The 20,832-nt window shown below is 46.2% G+C and overlaps 2 protein-coding genes across 2 annotated transcripts in view; one reads left to right on the top strand and one right to left on the bottom strand.

Moving 5' to 3' along the window:
- LOC111871606 (glycine receptor subunit alpha-2) overlaps positions 1-13,145 on the top strand; it is a 30,107-nt gene extending 16,962 nt beyond the window's left edge. The window contains exons 2-10 of the mRNA XM_023864826.2: positions 1,002-1,170; positions 3,065-3,171; positions 4,067-4,189; positions 4,991-5,073; positions 6,230-6,418; positions 6,816-6,971; positions 9,412-9,577; positions 10,410-10,584; positions 12,613-13,145. Of these exons, the coding sequence (XP_023720594.1) occupies positions 1,002-1,170; positions 3,065-3,171; positions 4,067-4,189; positions 4,991-5,073; positions 6,230-6,418; positions 6,816-6,971; positions 9,412-9,577; positions 10,410-10,584; positions 12,613-12,867 (1,423 nt within the window). The 3' untranslated portion in view covers positions 12,868-13,145. The remainder of the gene's footprint in view (positions 1-1,001; positions 1,171-3,064; positions 3,172-4,066; positions 4,190-4,990; positions 5,074-6,229; positions 6,419-6,815; positions 6,972-9,411; positions 9,578-10,409; positions 10,585-12,612) is intronic.
- LOC111871607 (tRNA (uracil(54)-C(5))-methyltransferase homolog) overlaps positions 1-20,445 on the bottom strand; it is a 52,280-nt gene extending 31,835 nt beyond the window's left edge. Inside the window, exon 1 of the mRNA XM_023864828.2 lies at positions 20,031-20,445. The gene's annotated coding sequence lies outside the window, so the exon portion shown is untranslated. The remainder of the gene's footprint in view (positions 1-20,030) is intronic.
- Between the last annotated feature and the right edge of the window lie 387 nt (positions 20,446-20,832).

Genomic DNA, 20,832 nt, shown 5'->3' with positions numbered 1-20,832 from the left:
TTTTTGGAAAAGAACGAAATTGAAAACGGAAAGAAGTATAGAGTATATTAATAAAACAAAAACAAAAAAAAAAACTCCGTGGCCTGTAGTTCGCAAGCAAACTATACTGACTTCGCCGACAAGTGGCGCTCACTCGGTCGGTCAGTATATTACAAGAGGACGGGTCTGTCGTTTACAATTGCTGCTGGCCTCGCCAGCACAGTCATTCTCGGGTCCGAGTTACGAGGACTCATGTTCATATTTTGCTGTCTCACATTCGACATTCTCCCAACCTGGAGGGCCAGATCCCCGTATTCATGTCCCCTCGTGACAGAGTGGCCCAGTTATACCCAGGCACCGGGTTCCCTTTTCGTCGGCTCCTACGACTCGCAGGGTTACGGTGGAGGTATTCGAACCCGCTTCCACACGAGATGATGACTCAAATAAGTTACTAGTCCTCGTTACACATCCCCGGCACGGACCGCATAGAAAACGTCTCTTCTATTATTGCGCGTTCTCTCGTTGCTGGAGAAACCTGTCCACACAGCTGTTCCCCAGCAACGGCTGTTTACACAGCTGTTACTTGGCAATGGGTCCACATGTTTCAATATGTAGGAGTAGCGGAAAGAGGTGAGAGGGGTATGCACTGTACAAAGTTGTCTCAATGGTAGGCTCTTGTGAACACGGTGATGAACCTTCGAGTTCCATAAAACGAGAGGCATTTGCTAACCAGCTCTGCGATTATTAGACCTGAAGAAGTATCCTCTGTATGGAGTCTGTTAGAGAAAGAGAAGGGTCCCTGACGTGAGTCGGGATTTTAAGGACACTCTTAGGAGGGTGGGAGGTGGATGCAGCTGGCCCAGGTTCGTGTCTGAAGGCGGGCTTTGGTACTGGCGGTGTTGAGCCTTCGCGTTCTCCTACCAGAGAGTTGGCTAATTTGGATAGAACTGGCTCCGGATCACGGTTTTGGTATTGCTAGTACAAAACTGATTCTGCTGTTTAATGACGCACGTTCTGCGCAGGAACTGTCCGGACATCAGGAAATCGAACATGGCAACTGAACTACTGAACGACCTCGTCGCCCCCTGCAGGTACGACCAGTGGGCGCCCCCCGGGAACAGATCGGGCCCGCTCCAAGTGGGGGTCCGGATGCACGTGTACTTCCTGGGGGCCATCGAAGCCCAGAGCCTAGTAAGTGACGTCATACATTCTAGTTATGGCTTTATGGTCTTCGTGCCTCGCTGCCTACACAGCCAACTAATTAGCAACTGATTAACTGCCCCCGTAGCGTGGTTAGAACTCTTGCTTTCTATCTGGGAGGTCCCGGGTTAGAGTCTCGGCCTGGAGACCGTCTGCCCTGAACTAATCTCTATAATTTATTTCAATTCCTGTAGTCAAAATTCAGGAAGTAAACGGTGAAGTTGCCCTGTGCTTAATTAGTTAAGCACCACGACTCGAAGCCGTGTGGGGGAGTGGAGCTACAGTTCCACGAATTCTTAACCTTGATGCTGGATAGAGGAAGCTCCGGCCACTTAATACCTGGGAATAGGAAGCCGTGTGAGTTTCCGCCCTTGCCGGGAATCAAACTTCGATTACTCGGCCCTCCAGCCCTTAATAGAGAATTAGGAAGAAAATCGAGTCAGTAAGTAGACAGAAGAGAAGTGACTTTACGAAACAAACTGTTTCACTTCAGTCACTCTGTGTTCCTGACCTGTAGCCTTCTCGTGCGATAACTGTTGAGGTTATGTAAGTGCGAGCATTAGCATGAGACAGATTTAGTCCGATTGGATGTTGGGATTCAACTGTTGTGCTGCTATTAGCATGAGACAAACGACGCACAGAGAGGCCATCTTGTCCTGGCCGTTCCATGTTTAGCCGCAAGGCTAGTCAGCGAGCATCGCTGTATTCTGTGTCCATCTGGTGTCACGGACGTGTGTGGAACGCTAATGGCCGCCTTGACATTATACACCGACCGTTTTATATGTCACTCACGGACTGATCATGGGTACCGATCAGTCTAGAGGCTCTGGCCTCTGCGCCTGTTCGTTTTTCTGCTCTCACGGAAATGTTCTCATGCTCGTCACGATCTGTCGATATTTATATCGCTTCTTCTGTGCTTTAGTTGTCACAATGTTGTGTCGGATACAGGCACTACGCCGTGAACACATTCGGGGCAGTGGAGGTATAGCCTCCCATTCTTTACCTCGACACTAGATAGAGGTGAGTGGCCAGCTTCACGATCTGGCCTCCTTATCCCCGAGGAAAGAGCCTCCGGTACCCATTGGAGAGGAGGCTGGGTGTGTCCCCAGAGCCGGCGTTGACACTGTAAAGAATAGACACGAACCCTGGTCCGTAGCCAGTCACTATACCGACTGAGCTATCCCAGCTTCAGCGTCACCTATTAGCGTGAAAAATAATGAATCAGAAAGGATTTAGAAGAAAACGCCTGTGGCCTGAAGTACAGTCTGGTTGGGCTGAGGAAAACAACGAAATGTGTCAGGATGAGCGGTGTTTCGGCCGAAATTCCAACACACTATCCCCCTCCCCTCCAACATGAGTCTGGAGCGTTACCGCTGCACTAACCCTCTCGGTTGTTGCGGTAAGCCACTTGTATGACAGTGGCAACTGCGCGTGAGCCTGCCAATCGTTTAAAAGTGGCTCCTGAGCTTAATTAAACATGTTGTATGGCGAAGTGGAGGCATATCTCCACGAATTCCTAGCCTCGGAACTATAACAGATGAATGTGCGCTTCTGACCTGTATTCGGGAGGTAACCAGTTCGAATCCTGGGCTGAGACACCGTCTACCTTAACTGACGACTTCGTAACCTTCATCAATCCCTCCAGGAAAATATGGGGATAGCACCTCGAATTAGGCAATGACCGCTTCCTTTCACATCCCTTCCAAGTCATTATACACTAATCATCCTACCATTCAACCCTAGACAGTGTGAGCTGCTATCAGCGTCGTTGAATACGAGTACATCGCACATTATTATTGTTATTATTATTATTATTATTATTATTATTATTATTATATGCAGAGTGTGCCTGCCAACTTGCTACGGAGAGCTGTGTGTGTTGCAGCAATTCACGGCGCACATCTTGCTGCGGCTGAGGTGGGTGGACCCCCGGCTCGAATACAAAAGCTTCGCCCCCGGTGTGCCCCTGGTTGTCCGGGAGGGTGCCCCCAGGTAAGCACCACTAGCACCATTCACCACTGATCATTAACTCTTTCATAGCTTCCGCTTGCCTCCTGTGTACATGAGGAAGGCACACACGCGTGAGTGTGTGTGTCTATTAAAAAGCATGCACAAGTTTTCATTAAATTTCGTATGATCGTCATCCCACCGCCTTCCCTCCTTCAGTTACTGCAATGCTGCACTAGATGCGAAGTGCAAAGGGAGAAGATGAGAATGTGTGGACACGAAGAGACAGGAAAGTAGAGAAAAGGGCATAATATGAAGCTCCGTATTTCTTATTCATGCCAAATTTTATTAGGATTATCAAATCAACGATGAGAAAGATGAGCCATGTAGCACGCATGAGATAGAAGAAATTTGGTAAGAAAAGTTTAAGGAAAGAGTTAATTTGGAAGACCTAGACGTAGATGGGATAATACTAAAGAGGACCTTAAATAAATAGGATTGGATGTTATCGCTTGGATCATCCGGACAAGGACATGTGAACACGGTAAGACAAAGAGTGGGAATTTTCTGACTAGCTGAGCGACTGTCAGTTTCTCAAGGTAGATGCGAAATACAAACAGCGAAGTTTCTCGGCGTTGTAAGATTGCAGTCTTCTTGAGTGTGAGACCGTGCAGTTTCGTAGATGGGGTATCAAGTTTTCGGAGGAACGTGCTCCTCTGTCTTCAGGGTAGAAGTATACAGGGGAATTAGTGCGGGAAGCAGGGACGAGGGCCGGGAAGCAGTCGCCTGCTTGTGAGGGGGACGGACAGTGGCTCGATTCGCTTGTTCTGTGTCCAAATATTCCTTTTGGGCTCTTTAGGTGACTTGAGTTGTTCTTCCTCGGGAATCAGTAACACTGTACTCTCACCCATTCTCTCTCTCTCCTGATGCGTCTGCGCAGGGACCGTCTGTGGACGCCCCACGTGTACCTGGTGAACGAACAAGAATCCGTCGTGATGGGCGCAGACAAGAAGGACGTCCTGCTCACTGTGGAGCCCGACGGAACAGTGGTCCTCTCTGCCAGGTCAGTTGGAGTCCCACGCCCCCACCTCACATCATCACACAGTGACGTAAATCGTTACGTCATCGTTAGGAAGGTAAAAGTATAAAGGTAAAGCTCTTCCTGTAACAGGCCGTGGAGACCAATTAAGGTTGTGAGACGTCGAGGCTCCCACATTTTCTCTTGACATTCGGCTCATAGATGGCGGTGGAGTTGTCGGCCTTATGCTCCGGCCGCCCTTTACCACCAAAAATATTCCTGGTACTAATTTCCGTTAGAGGCTGAGTCGACCCCAGGGCCATAGTACGTTTGGAAGGATTAGATCAATTGAAAAGAATCCATCTCTTCGGGATTCGAACCCGCGACCTTCCGGCTTGTAGCATAGTGCCTCAACCAACTACGTACGTCTTTTCTCCAAATTTCTTCGGTTTTCCCCGCTCATCATAATTCCACCACCGCCCCAGGCCAATTTATTATGCCCCTCTGAGGTGTACGGTGTCCCTGTCACGCAGCACAGTATCACATCCTCGGTCTTTAAATTTGGGGCTTCATCTCTGGCTCGTTAGAGAACGAGGAAGTGGTTTTGACAATGATTTCAATATCGCGAATTGTATAGCGCCGAATAATAGAATGATTAGTGAATAATGAATTGGAAAGGATCTGGAAGGAAGAAACAGTAGTCTCAGTCAGGACAGTTGGTGTCTCCGCAGGGATTCGAATGTGCGTACTTGTGAGCCTGTTGCATGTACTTGCTAATTAAAGGGCCCCTCGCCCAAGGACTTGGGCCCAAATTCGCTGGGCTAATGAGTTCGTTATCTTTCGCAGGATGAAAGTGACGCTGTTCTGTCTGATGAACCTACAGAAGTTCCCATTCGACCAGCAGCAGTGCCCTCTGGTGCTGGAGAGTTGTAAGTACGCTCTACATCAATGGTTTCCAAACTGTGGGGAGCGCCACCCATGGGGTCGCAATTAGACGGTCACGATATTCTGGGAAACTACACAGTAAAACATAATTATGCAAGGTTTTGAGGTTTTCACGGCTGACTATGAAGAATGCTGTCTTCTGGGATGTAGCGCCGTGTAGATATTGTGTTAATCGACGTTTGGGAGGAATATATCGCCTCCATTTTCAGGGTATAAATGATCCGCGAGTGAGGAACCAGCGTGAGCAGGTGGCTGCAGACTGAGTCACCAGTCGAAAAACATCCAGCTCTATAAGAGCAGGAAGGGAAGGGAGAGGGGCCAATGGGAAATCAATAGAGAGGAGAGAGGAAGGGTTGATTGAATTGAGTATAATTTCCAAAGTATCAGTTCTGCAAGATTTTCATAAATGTTATTTAATATAAACTTAAAATGTGCTGGATTTGATGTTCTCAAGGCTGTGACTGCTAGACTGCAATGTCGTGTATTTCGTACAGCCCGATGTTTCGGAGAAACATATCGCATCGACCTTCAGGGTCGGAGAATAATCCAAGCACGTACTAAGCAGAAGCATGGCGCAATCTGAGATTCTGCTGGTTTTTATCTTCGTTTAATGTTCGACCCTGAAGATAGAGGCAATATGGTCTTCCGAAACGTCAAGATTTATCCAAACTACATGGCGTTACAACCCACGACACCGTACTCTTCTTAAAATGTGTTGCTTCTAAAAATGCAAAAGCTATATTTTGTATGTAACGAAGGGGGTGCGAAATAATATGCTCCCCCAGCTGAGGGGCCCACTGCCCTGCATCAACTGAGCTACTTGTTCTGGCACCCAAACGGACCGCACACTGAAATCGTGTAACTTGGCGTCAAGGGCAGGTGGCAAAAGTGTGACCTAGAAACACATTTCATGATACTATCCCAGCATTCGTCTGGAGGAACTGGGGAAACCCACGAAAACCTCAGTCACGATTTTCGGTGTTCTGGCCGAGATTCGAATCGGACGCCTCCCCAATAACTGTAAGTCAGAAGCGTTACCGGTCGAGCCAAATTGCTGAGTAGCTCTGAAGATGGAAGCAGCATATCCCTCCGAAGCGTCAGCACCCCACGCACAAAGCACTGATGAGTACGATTTGGCAGGGACACACAATAGCAGCGACCTGAACCTGTTCTGGGAGTCCGATTCGCCCGTCACGGTGAACAGGGACCTACACCTCACCGAGTACCGCCTGGTCAACATGTGGTCCAACTTCAGCGTCGCCAACTACTCCCTCACAGCTGACGTGAGAACGGCTTTCGGCCTGCAGTCCCGCCTGTACGGGAAATTCGGTGAGTAGACAGTTTCGGGAAAGGAAGGAAATTCATATTAGAATGTGTTGGGCTGCGAGGTCGGCGTCCGGGGTTCGATTCCAGGCAGGAGCACCCAGACCGGCTCTGGGGCCCACCAACCTTCACGAGTGAACAGGGAGTGAAGCCGACGTGTCGGATAGCTCCGCGGATTCCTAACATCGCCACTATTTCTACGTGAGTAGCAGCTTCTGCCCCTCTACCCCAGGTCCCTCCTTAACCTTTCGGGAAGAGGCCGTATGGGACCTAGTTCCAGCCTGGACACGGCAGACAAGAGAAAAATCTGTACCTCTGACGGGACTCGAACCCCGATTCCTCTGTCGCCGGCCCGTAGCCTACCTCGGCTCCTCGGATGATGCTGGACTAAATGACGTTGCAGGTGGTAACTACAGCGCCCTGACAGTGCGGTTCGACCTGGCCAGAGAAGTCGGCCACTATATCATGGACTACTTTGTCCCCAGCATCCTGCTGGTCGTCGTGTCCTGGGTCTCCTTCTGGCTGGACCCGAACGCCGTGCCCGGCAGAACTACACTCGGTAAGCATCGCGTCGCGTCGTCCTGCAATCAACACGAGAGAGCATGGCGCTCGGGTGGGCGGGGCTTCATGTTCGGGGAGTGCTGGGTTTCGAAATATCGAACTGAACTCTGCACTAGAGCTGCATCGAACAGCACAAACGGGATGGTACGCTTGTTGCAGTGTACGCACCGCAGAACAAGTCCGTTGACCTTCGTGTTCTGTTTGTTTCGACAAGTTATTACCTCGATGAGGCTGTTGGCCTGTGTAGTGACCTGTTGGCTGGTCCTCACCGCTCGCAAACAGAATTTGTGTCAACAGTTTGTTCTTGCGAACTTAATGTCCGTATATTGTGGTGCAATCCAAAAGTTCCAGAAATTTGAATTTTGCGCGCGAATGGTTATAAGTACATCGAAATACCGCTAGGTGTCTCGCCACACACCCTTCTTGAATCAGTGTGGCAAGCAGCGTCGAGTTGAGTGGTTGGGTTTATTGTTAGTGAACGTATTTGCATTGTTGCGTTTCCGTGAGTTTGCGGTTTTGCGATGGCTGACCTGAGAGAGCAGCGTATCTGTATAAAGTTTTGTTTTAAACTTGAGAAAACGGCTGCAGAAACGCACCAAATGTTGAAGCAAGCTTTTGGTGACATCAGTTTAGGCCACACACAAACTTATGACTGGTATAAGCGTTTCGAAAGTGGCCGAACATCGACTGATGATGACGATCGTTTGGGACGGCCGTCAACTGGCACCACATCAGAAAATGTCGCGAAAGTTAGGTATCTGATTCTGCAAGATCGTAGACTGACCATCCAAGTCCTCTGTAACACCTTGGGACTAAGTTATGGTACATGTCAACGAATTTTGTCAGAGGAACTGAACATGAGGATGGCGGCGAAGTTTGTGCCACGACTGCTGCAAAATGAACAGAAGCAGCATCGCTTGGAAGTCTGCAGGGAACTTCAGCAACAGCTTCAAGAGGATCCAAACTTTCTTCCGAAGTAAGTTTTGAGGTTTCCACGGCGATGACTATGAAGAAAGTCGTCTTCTGGGTTTTGGCGCCGTGTATTCTTCGTTTTGGCCGACGTTTCGGAGGAACGTCGGCCAAAACGAAGAATACACGGCGCCCAAATCCAGAAGACGACTTTCTTCATTTTCTTCCGAAGATTGTCACTGGTGACGAAAGTTGGGTTTATGGTTACGACCCTGAAAGTAAGCCGCATTCGTCACAATGAAACAGCCCTTCTTCACCTCGACCAAAAAAAAGCTCGACAAGTCAAGAGCAACGTTAAGTCCATGTTGATCTGTTTATTTTTTATATTGACGGGATTGTTCACAAGGAGTTCGTCCCTCCTGGTCAGACAGTCAATAAAGAGTTCTGTCGCGATGTTCTAAGGCGTTTAAGGGATGACATGAGGAGAAAACATACAGAGAAGTGGAGCACGAACGACTGGGTAGTCTACCATGACGACGCAAGACCGCATACGGCTTACATTGTGCAGGAATTTTTGGCTAAAAACAAGATGGAAGTTGTTCCCCACCCACCGTACTCGCCAGACTTAGCTCCATGCGACTTCTTTCTCTTCCCCAAGATGAAAATCAAGTTGAAGGGGCGAAGATTTGATACAGTTGAGGAACTTCAAGCGGAAATGCAGACGGTACTAAACACCCTAACAGAGAAAGACTTCCAGGATGCATTTCAAAAGTGGCAGAAACGCTGGGATCGGTGTATGCGCTTCCAAGGGGACTATTTTGAAGGTGATGGTGCAGAATAAGATCCAGGTAAGACGTAATAGTTTTTATTAATATATTTCTGGAACTTTTGGATTGCACCACGTATAGGAATTAGTTGATTCAATTTTAAACCTGTTAGCTATGAATTTGGAATGTGTTAACGCTTTCCATGCTACATACGAGATATTTCGCTTAAAAGCTCAGTCCCATTTGGTATAGTTCAATTATATGTTTAAGAATGTCTGCCAAATAAACGTGTCCTCCTATATCCCGACGGTTAAGGGTTCAGCTTCTCAATAATGGAAATTATACGTTACCATGGCAACATGTAAAAACGAGCCAGATTTGCGATTCTCGTCGCGGTAAGTACCAATATTACAGTCATCTGAAATGTGACGTTTGTAGTGAGTGAGTGAGTGACAACCGGCAGTCACTCCCCAATATGTAGAGGGGGAGTGATCAATAAGAGGCAGACCCCTCGTCTCGTCGCAGAGGAGGCCCCATTTCAAAACGCGTAAAAGTCTGAGAATAAAAATATGGTCAGTGGGGCTCGACGGGACCCGAAACCAAGAATGACTGTGCTGACGAAGGCCAGCAGGAATTTATTGAACTGGACTTGACTGGACGTTTGTAGTTCGGAATATAGGTACCCATATTTCAGAGGCTCCTGTTGCCTCCATCTTCAGGATACAAACGACATGAGGATAAGAGAGAGCCCTCTGTTGACAGGCACGAGCACTATGCTCACATTCATCACCCTGACCCGCAACACAGGCAGCTCCCTGCCCAAGGTGTCCTACATCAAGGCCACCGAGATTTGGTTCATTGTCTGCACGGCTTTCATCTTCGGTTCGCTCGTCGAGTTCGCCTTTGTCAACACAATATGGCGGAGGAAGTAAGTGACGTAATGGGCGGTTCGTGTCACAGGCACGGGTTCGGCACATCTCCTACATAGGGCAACTTCTGTCGCTTCCACGCAAACCAAAATCAGTTAGTTATGGTAAGACCAGAAGGCGACAGCTCAGGAGTCATAGTGATGGCTCAGAGGTTGGATGGCCGGGGTTCGATTCCCGGCCGTAGAAAGAGATTTCTCTCTGCTCCACAGCTTCCAGACCGCCTCTGGGGCTCGCCCAACTTCCCATCAAATGGCTACCATCGGGCTCTTCCCCCAAGAAGTAAATCGGTAAGAGTAAGAAGCTGACAACTCGCCTCCACCTAGTACCGAAATCAAGAATTGTGGAGCTATAACTCCACTCCCCAATACGTCTCCATGGCGTGAAGCTTAATTAATTAAGAACAGGGATAAATCTTCCTTTACTTTAGGACCAGATGATGACAAGCATAGACGGCGGTGTTTCAGTACGGATGCTTATCATCATCTGGAACTCTCCTAGATCAACAGCGCGCAAGAGTGGACCAAGTTGTCTGGCGAACTATTACATGTAGAAAATTTCAAGAACTACTTGAAGACATTTGAGTTGTCAATGGCGGTAAAAATTTAGAGTTAGGTCTTCTAGGTTTAGCAGGCGCCTACTAACGTTTCGAAGAAAACCGCTGGTCCCATTTTCAGGGTAAAATTGAAGGGAATACTAGTAAAATTATAACGAGAGAAAGTTATGTTTTTGGTATCCCATAGCAATGGAGAATAACGAGGGCAGACAACGGGATTTGAGGGTACCGTTTGTTGTATAGAGACAGCACAGTTTATCAGCTCACGTGTGTTACAGGAAAAACGTAGAGCTCAAGAAGGTCAACAGTAAGTACATCCTCAAATCAACTCTGACGCCGCAGATGAGTCGCAAGCAGTTCAGCGGCTCCTCTGCCAGCATCGACCGGTGTCAGTCCTGGCCCACGGTCGTGCAGACCGACTCGAACAGCGAACTCAAGTTCTACCTCGGTCCTGTGAGTAACATCACCCTGTATAACGGGCGAGTGCCCTAAAAACGAAGTGATTTCTCTCAAAAGCGATAAGGCTTTCCTTTCCAACTACTATTGTTAGACAAATGGCAGTCAGCAAGCAGAATGAAAGGCAAGGCAGAACGCGGAAAATACAAGACGCTTAAACTCGGCGTCTATCAGAGTTACGGCCATTCGAATGACTAAGTGCTGAGCGAGATAAGACATTATCTGCTGTCCAGGGCCTGGGCTGAATGAGGCCTTGTGCATATCTATACGTACCGGATAACAAAAGTACCCTTACCATGCATCACGTACACGCGCAAATGGTAAATATTACTTAAGCATGCACTTTACAATGTCTGGGGCTTCTAACAAGGGGTGGATTATGTGTAATGTAAAAGGTGAAGGCGAAGTTTTCCTTCTGCTTAATTAATCAAGAACTACGACATGGAGGCATATGGGGAATGGAGGTATAGCTCCACGTATTGTTAACCTAAGAACTAGGTACAAGTGAAAGGGCCAGTTTCAGGCCCCGGCCGCTTTATTCCGGTACCCAATTGGAGAGGAGGCTGGGTGAGTCCCAGAGCCGGTCTGGGCTCTGTGAAGAAGGGAAGGGTCACTTTCCCGTGCGGTCAATAGAATCCCGGTTCCTCGGTTGCCCAGCCAAGCCGCTTTTATACTGTGAAAATATAAACACTGTTAACGTACATCGCAGACAGCCGACCATGACTTCTGGCATGGGATAGACCCGTTTTCCTGGCAGGGAAAACAGCACAGTAACTGTCCAGACAAACACTGGGCCCCCGAGTAGGGCTCCACACCAAGACTGACGGACTGACCGACAGTCGTAACGCGACTTCGGGCTCGAACTGACAAGCGAACAACGCTGACCATGACCAGTGGGTGCACTAGGGCAGCCTGCCCAAGCTTTTGAACCCCGGGGCCCACCTCAGCCACCCTCCCAGGGCTTGCCCTTACATATTTACGTCACTGCATTTCGCAGGAGTCACAGGCCCTGTCTCTAGAATGCGCCTGAGAATAGTAGCGGGACAGTGGTTGCAAGGAACTAAGCCTCCTCACTAACCAGTACACACGGCCGTGCCATAGCACAAGCGGTTAAACGCTATGTTCTCACTGCAAAGGCCAGAGTTCAGTCCCATTTCAATTCAGGTGCAATTTGTGGCACTCCTGTTTCCATACGAGCAGCGATAACTCAGTCGGTATAGCGAAAGGTTACGGGCTGGACGGCCGGGGTTCGATTCCCGGCAGATGCAAGACATTATTCTCTTTTCCACAGCATCCAGACCGGCTCTGATGCCCATGCAACACCTTAGCCAATTGGAGTAAAGCGGTGGGGCGTGAAGCTGACCGCTCGCCTCCAACTAGCGCCGTGGTCAAAATGATGGAGCTGTATATGGACATCCACTCCCCCACACGCCTTCATATCATAGTGATTAATTATTAAGCACGGGGACTTTACCTCTTACCCGTGTTTCCCCTGCCAATTCTCATTAAACCATACGCCCTATTTTTGTCACCTATAATCTGGGGACAAGCAAAATGGGTAGTTTAAGGTCTAAGTCACAAGAGGATAAGTCTTTTCTCACAATAAAAATTAAATATAGATGACTAATAAATAGAGCCGTTATAATCTCTCTCTCAGTGAGTGAACTGGACTTTATCCACTGCGGCCCAGTCTAACAACATAGTCTGAAAAAGGTAAAGCTAACCCTGTAACTGGCCGTGGAGGCCCATACGGTTGTGAGACGTCGAGTCTCCCATATTTTCTAGGCAGTCGGCCCACAGATGGCGGTAAGGTTGTCAGCCTTACGCGCCGGCCGCCCTTTTCCCCCACGAAGATTCCTGGTACTCATTTCTGTTAGAGGCTGAGTTGACCCAGGTCCAAAGCGCGGCTGAAAGGATCATATCAATTGAAAATTCCAATTACCTCAACGGGAATCGAAGCCGCGATCTTTCGGCTTGTAGCATAGTGCCTCAACATGGACTGAGTACAGCCATCTCTGGTTTCAGAGCGACAGCAACACGCTGACCGTGAACTCGATGGACTCCGTCCGGACTGACCCTAACGTCACATCGAAGGAGGATCCTGGATACACGGACCTGGTAATCCCTGTGCCCGCACCCGGCGCCCCGCCCGACAACATCGGCTTCACCACGATGACGCCGCAACAGATTGCGCAGTGGATAGACCGGCGCAGTCGCGTCTTCTTCCCGGCAGCCTTCATCCTCTTCAACATCCTCTACTGGGGTTTCGTCTGGATCTGAAACAGTGGCGCCATCTTCGGTCGGCTTACGTCACGGATCGCATCACATTAGCCGTTATAGCAGTTGCTGTTCCTCTCGTAGTGAAACGCAGTGACGTCAAGATACCTGCACTGTCTGACGTACGCAAACGTCTCAACGTTTGTGACCGTACTATTATTGTGTTTCTGGACACTATCCACTATCCTGTTTCTTATTAAAGAGGCACAACGTTTCGGAGACAGGATTCTGTCTCCGTTTAGTCCCTACCTTCCGGAGACAGGGACTACCTCTATCGATTAAGCCCGACGGAGACAGAATCCAGTCTCCGAAACGATGTATCTATTTAATAAAAACAGGACGATGTCCAGAAACACAATAGTTGTATTTACACCTCGTTGAAAACGTAAATATCTGGTGCAAATGAGTAAAATGTAAGCCGAATTGCGTGTGAGAATTGAGATTCTCGGAATGTGAAGCCGTGATTTAATTTTAGTTCTAGTTTACATAACAATGTTGTCAGCAGCTCGAACTGAGCAGGCCCCAATGACTGGACGATAATGAATTGGAAAGTATTTGAATGGTTGTGATTTGACCTAATTTAAAATACCACCCCTGCCTTCGTCTGGAGGAACTAAGGAAAATTACAGAAAAAATCTTCGACCACAAATATCGCTGCTTCAGCTGTAATTCGGATTAGAGACCTCCAGAATATGTCAGAACTGTTACCTCCTGGTCCCGTGTAGCCTGACATAGGTACCGACGTTTCGGAACGTGTTGCTTCAAATTCTGAAGATTGATGTAACAATTTCCTTCAAAACGGTGGCGCTTACCTACTAAACTGCGACCATCTTTACTCCAAATAACAGGGTTCGAGAAGGGTAACAAGATTAGGAGGACGTGCTGAACTTGCACGTGGCCCATTTGTTTCTAGTGACTTTCCATTCGAGAGGCGGACTCCGCTCGAAATATCTACTCAGAGTCGCAAGAAGGAATAATATGGTCATGGGTCCCTAGGGGCCCAAGAATGAACGTACTGGTGAGGGCCAGCAGCAATTAACGGACCGAATGACGAGACTATTTGTTTCCGGAATTCGAACAGAGTGGAAAACAGCAAGAATGACTGTAGTCGCCAAAATTTAAAATGTAGGTTACATGCATTTATGTTTCGGTTAGACAGGGGTGCACAAACAAAGAGGCATGGGTCCGATAATTTCCTCTGAAAAGAAAATCTGCATACATGTTTCAACTCAAATGCTTCATGGAACTTCAGGAGAATCATAACGTAAAAGAAACGCCAACATTTGTTATATGTATGATGCTCCATATGGTTAAGTTTGGCACGCGGTTGCGTAGTTGGTTGAGGCACTATGCTGCAAACTGGAAGGCCGCGGGTTCGATTCCCGATGAGGTCCTTGAATTTTTCGATTGACCTAATCCTTCCACCCACAATACGGACCTGGGGTTAACCAAGCCTATACCAAAAATGAGTACCAGGAATCTTCCTGGGGGTAAAGGGCGGGCGGCGAGTAAGGCTGACAGCCTCACCGCCATCTGTGAGCCGAGTGCCTAGAGACGTCTCACAACCCTGTGGGCCCCCATGGCCTGTTAAGGCGCGTCCACATTACTCGTGCTTGTGCTAGTGCTCGTGTGACTCGCTTCGTGAGGAATATGGACGATATGACAAGGCACGAGACAGGCAAATTTTTAATTTTTGATTTAAAAACTATAGCCAATAAATTAAAATGCGACTACAACCTATACACACTACGAGTAAATATACGGATCCTCACGCGCCGAAGACTGGCGAGCAACTGAAGTAGTGTGGACGAAGATTTACGGGCACAAGTAAAAGCCAGACGAGTCTCCCGAGGAGCAAAAGCCTGGCGAACATTAGCACGAATAATGTGGACGCGTCTTTACAGGGATAACTTTACCTCTTCTATATTTACCACATGTTTAAGTAGAGCAACCTCAATTTGATACATCCTAAGTCAATGTTCTAGCGCAAAAAAATGCACTTCAAGCAAATAGGCCTGTGTGGTTTGTTTCATGCGTGCCGAGTCGAGAGCAGTTACTTGATGTCAATGGTGCAGCCATTCTTATAGAATAAAATCTTATTATAGCAAAATTAATCTAATACAGTTACGTGTTATTCTACGTGAATTACGAGTATATTGCAATTTTATATTTGGCGTTGGCAAAATATAATCTGCGAAAAAATATAATACGACAAAATAAAACTGAGTAAGGGCCCAAAAAACAGTGATTCATAAGGCTCAAAACAAACTATGATCTGTACGGCCCAAAACAAACGATAATTCATAAGGCTCAAGACAAGCAATGGTCCGTACAGCCCAAAATAGACAATGAATCGTAAGGTCCAAAGAAACAATGATTCATGAGGCTCAAAACAAACAATGATCTGCACGGCCAATACGAAAGTGATTTATTCGGCCGAATACAAAATATGCCCTACAAGGCCCAGAGCAAATAATGGCCTATAAGACTCAGAACAATGAAAGGCACACAACAACCACGTCTGAAAGACTTCTGAATCGATATTCAAAATACAGTATCGATGATTTTGCATTAGAGGAATGACACAAAAATCGAGATATGTGACATCGAGAGGTGTGTCCAGGAGGTAACGGATCCCAACAGAGAACTGAAACAATAATACTGCCAGAGTAGTTCAGGAAACTGTTCCTTGTTATTGTAGCAAGTGGGAATGAGTTTCATGTGACTGGCTGTCAATGTGCAATGTTCTTACTGTGTATTACACTGTATTTGTATGTTACTGCTAAACAGAATTCGCAGCAACTAAACTTGTCTTATGCTGGGTATGAAACATCTCTGATGGCGCGTCATCATCACAGTGTCGCAGATCATTAGGTCACCAAATCCTCTTCTCAACACACACATGATTGGAACCAAAATCATCACACTGGAGATCCCGTTGAACACACAGGGATTTTTCTTCCGTAAGGTTGCCTACCCAAGTTCCCTCACAGATGTTTCAGACTCGCTCTAAGAAGAAGAGAGCTCAGAAAACAGATTTAGGTGCTGATTATTTTACATTAAACAAGGCAATTAATTTAAATGCATTGATTAATTTTTCGAACGCTTGTAACAAACTGTGGGACGTGAACTGAGTGAAAAATAAGTGACACACATACAACCAGGGGTTAAAAAACGTTGTCTAGATTCACAAATCAGACAAATTTCTACCTGCCAGACACGTCCCCACATGCTCCTACCCACGTCACTGCACTGATACCGCGGTAATTAACTGGGTGCCAGGGTTCCATGTGAAGAGAAATTGATTGATTGATCAGTAACTGTCAGATGACAGGTCCACAGTCTCTTCCAAAACAGTTCCTCCACTTAATGTGATCTTCTGTTTTTGGAAAGAGACTGTCCAGGAAAAGTGATAATGTGGTAGTTTTTCCATTTGCTTTCCACATCGCAGTACAACAGCCGTTCAAACCACTCTGGTCACGCCTGTTGCTATACGAACTTGAACCATCTCGAGCATCATTTGTTCTGTGCTTCAAGTCGCTGCTGATGACGCTGCTTCCGGCATCAGTTTTTGGTTTTTGGTTTTTGGTGTCTCTCTTCGTCTGATGCCTACCCTTTGACCTGTCCAGCAAGGGAGGCCCTGCCAGTAGCTACGCTACCGTTGGTATAGCTCTCAGGGTCCTTGGCATACTCAAACCCCCTCACCACGATAAGGTGGAGACACCAACGAGGGGGTGAAGAGAAATATGGGAAGAAATTGCAGGCCAGTGGTTGCAGCTGTATCTTGGGAGAAGGGGGGGGGACACAGCAACTAAGGCCCTGCTATAACCAATACACACCCCACATTCCTTTTATATTGTCTCGTACAGACCCGAAAGATTAAGTTCATTGTTGAAATTTACTCTCCGACATTTATGGAGAAATCAAATAAGTTAGGAAATAGATGCATGGCGTAATGATGATGAGGTTCTTCCAGAACATTTCCAATATACATCGTGAATATTCCATGAAATCGTGATTTCAAAGTGCTGCTCAACGGCTGCAATCTCTATGGCTGGAGCATTGGATGAGCTGTCTGTGGAAACAGTGGCCAGAAATGGGTAACGACTAATTCAAACACATCTTGGGGTAAAGATGTGACAATATTCACCTAGTATTCCCTTAATTTGGCACGATACAACATATCGAGTCATCCACAGAAAGACACGTGTCCAACAATTTTGTTAGATGTAAACACATAGTATCGTAGGCGCAAGAAAATATTGTACATTACACGATAACACTGACTAAACACTAGCATTAAGTAACTGCATAGTTGTAATGATAATTCATGTTCAACTGATTACCACCTGAAAACCCATAGCTCAAAACAAAGCTGTATGGTTCAATAAAATTAATACGCGTGCGCGATTGTGCTGAATTCTGTAACATCTGCCAGTGCTGAGTGAGCTCCTGTCGTGCTGTTGAGAAGTTATTTCTATGTAGTACAAAGAGAGACAATAAATTAAACTTTATGTGACAAGAAACACTAACGAACGATTGTTCAGAAACTTTCCTAGCTTTGCAACAACGGACATAAATATTAGAGCGCAGTCACTGTTAAAACCTTATTTAATTCCATAATTAACTTCGTTCACAATCTCTCCGGATTTTAAGCAGACACTATGCCAAGTAAACTGAGTTAATTTCTGTTGCCTGGCTGTAAAAATAAATAACAAAATTATATTGACAATAAATGAACAACGGGGCTAATAAATATGTAGAAGATATCACAGAAGGCATTACGAAAACATTACTTTATAGAAACATAAATTTCCACTTCTGTCTAATTCTGATGATAAAACTGACTGTAGTAATTATCGGGGGATATCACTGCTATCAAATTCATACAAAATTGTATCCAATATTCTTCTCTCAAGGTTAAGTCCATACACAGATGAAATTATTGGGGATCGTCGGTGTGCGTTTCGACGTAACAGATTAACTACAGATCAAATCTTTTGCATTCGTCAGGTACTGGAGAAAAAGTGGGAGTACGATGAGACAGTACATCAGCTATTCATAGACTTCAAGAAAGCCTATGATTCGGTTAGGAGGGAAGTATTGTACAATATTCTGATAGAGTTTGGAATACCCATGGAACTAGTTAGGCTGATTAAAATAGGTTTAAACGAAACGTATAGTAAAGTCCGTGTAGGTAAACATTTGTCTGATAAATTTCCAATCCAGAATGGTCTAAGACAAGGAGATGCTTTATCGCCACTCCTTTTCAATTTTGCTTAAGAATATGCAATTAGGAAGGTCCAGGAAAACCAGGTGGGACTAAAATTAAATGGGACACATCAGCTGTTGGCCTATTTACGCTGATGATGTGACTCTACTGGGTGAGTAAGTCCACTTCTAGTTGTTGAGATTGGTACATTCACTCCCGTCGCCAGCTGACATGCTCAGCGAATCGCCTGCATTTGTATGATTAGACTACCTGCCTCACCTAGGTGCCGGAGAAGTTGTCGCACTAGACCGGCGGAAGAAATCAAGTTAAAAGGTTAGTCACGTAACGCTACGTAATTACCAGGATTTCGGAGGAACGTGCTGCTGTCTTCAGGGTGATTCACTCTTCTACTCAGAAATGTAGGCTGCAGGCTCCTCCGAAACCCTGGTAGCAGTCAATACAGCGACTGGCTACGGGCTGGGCGGCCGTGGGGTCGGAGTTCGAGTCCCGGTAGGCTCAAGATTTTTCTCCTCTCGACACCCACGCGGTTTCTGAGGACCATCCAACCTCATCCAGTATCTTCAACGCACGAAAGAATTGGAAGGTCTATTTTATGTAGGCCTAACATATTGGGTAGGCTGTCATCTATCGTACACTAGAATACGTACTACAGCCAATTACCGTAAGCGGTATCACGGTCCGGCAGGCGCTAGTAGTCTCATGTCGAACTTCAAAGGCGATGGCGGGCCTTCTGGCTATTTCTGTCTCCTGATAGTCTCCAATGGATCGCAAGCCAGAAGCAATAATGAGAACTGAGCAGTGTTCTCAGAACTTGTGGGCAGGTTACTTGCATATCTTATAAACGCGCTTAAAATTCAAAATACGTCAGGCCTTCAGAACTGCTGATCAACGTGCCAGCTCCATCCATCCGCCTCCCAACCTCACACCCTATTTCCCTAAGATCCGCCTTACTAATTAACTGAATCTCTAGTAGCAGGACCCGAAGGTTCAACACTGCTAATACCAAACCCGCCACTGGACACGATCCTGAGCCAGTTCCTTCATCCTCCCACCCTTACAGGCAATATCCCTCTGATTCTACTTAAAGTAGACCCGGTGGGGGTGAAAATTGATTTTCAAATCTAAGCAGACCCTCCAATTTAGTACAAAGGCGCCGGGGAATTGCCAGCGCATAGAAAAAGTAAATTTCTGCAATTTAATCTCGTGAAGCCGTTCCTACACCTATCGCTGTTGGGAACGGTAGTTCTGGGCGTAGATCTCTGGATCTAAGTAGAAGGCGTCTACCGGCGTCTACCCCAGATCCAGCACTCATATACCTAACGCTGCCAGGGAACGAATTCCGGCTGTTCACACCTTAGCTTGACACAGTCCTGCGTTAATTATGCAGACTTAATTTTAACTACCTAATCTTTTAACTTAACTTGGCTTTTGTTTCGCCCTCATGATTACCATGAAAACGGCAAATGAACCAATCAGAGCCGCTGACTCCACCCATATTTTCTCTTCCTTGAGCATACTACCAAGACACCAATAGACTTCGTCTATTTGCTGATGTGTCTACCAATGGAAATCGTCAGCTCTCTCCTCCCGTGTGTGAAACACAAAGGAATGTATGTCACATTCCGAGGAGAGGCTGTGACGTCAGAATGTTGGCAATGGTCACGTCCATCTATGCATATATACAGACATATAAACACATTTTTCAAATAGAAACACTCTCTTGTATTCATTCAGTCGTCCTCAAAACTCGTCAACCTCTCGAGATGTTTTTTTCTTTCACTATCGCTATACTTTCTCACACTACGTCAATGAAAAAGTGTAAGAAATTAAAATATTTGACACAGATTTCAAGATTCTAAAATTTTGTTACATTACAGAGTATCTTAATGACTTCTTAGCAATTCAACAGAACTTATATATAGGGTTTACGCACCTCCACCTAGTGACGAAGTTAGGAATGAGTGGCGACACACTTCCACCCTCGCACAGACTTATGTCTTCACGGTGTAGCGCTCAATTGCGACAGCGGTAAGTCTGCCCTAACCTTTACTTACAGGCTCTGAAATCACATTACTCGTTTTCACAAGATAGACTTCTGCCTTTTCACTCTTTCGTGGATGAATGCGGAAGCAATCTAACCTACACTAAGTATATGATCAATTCATTTCTGCCCGTATTGTAACGATTATAGCACTTCCCCTCCAAATCAGTAAAGCTAATATATATCATAACATAAAAATACGAACTGTCCGATTATCACTCGAGTCTCACGGTTTCACTAAATAAAATAAAATGGTTCACTAGAGGAATAACAATCTCAAGTCTCTACTCCCATACTTCAACATTAATTTGGGCTCCAGTGACATCATGCCCATCATGCCTGATACATCGAAGAAAGATATAAATTTTCGATCTTATTCAGTGATGTCAACATACGACGAAAGTCACCAAAAACCACTGCATTAGTACAGATGGAATTTACTGTTATGTTTCGGATTAGAATAATATTTGGATCTACCAGAGAATTATAAACAACGAGAATACAACTAAATATCGAGTTCGAGTTCTTTTGAGGCTTTCCATTTCTTTCCATGGTTCAGTCATATTTGACAAGTTCATCGCGATTGCAGAAACAGACACTGCATCGATACAGAGTATGACGGCAATGTGACTCGATTACTTTCAATTATCGATACTTTTAAAATAAATTATCCAACGTCAACCTTCTTGATCCT

This window comes from Cryptotermes secundus, unplaced genomic scaffold, assembly GCF_002891405.2.
Source record: "Cryptotermes secundus unplaced genomic scaffold, Csec_1.0 scaffold1876, whole genome shotgun sequence".
NCBI classification, from domain to species: domain Eukaryota; kingdom Metazoa; phylum Arthropoda; class Insecta; order Blattodea; family Kalotermitidae; genus Cryptotermes; species Cryptotermes secundus.
This window is presented reverse-complemented; position numbering and strand designations above follow the sequence as displayed.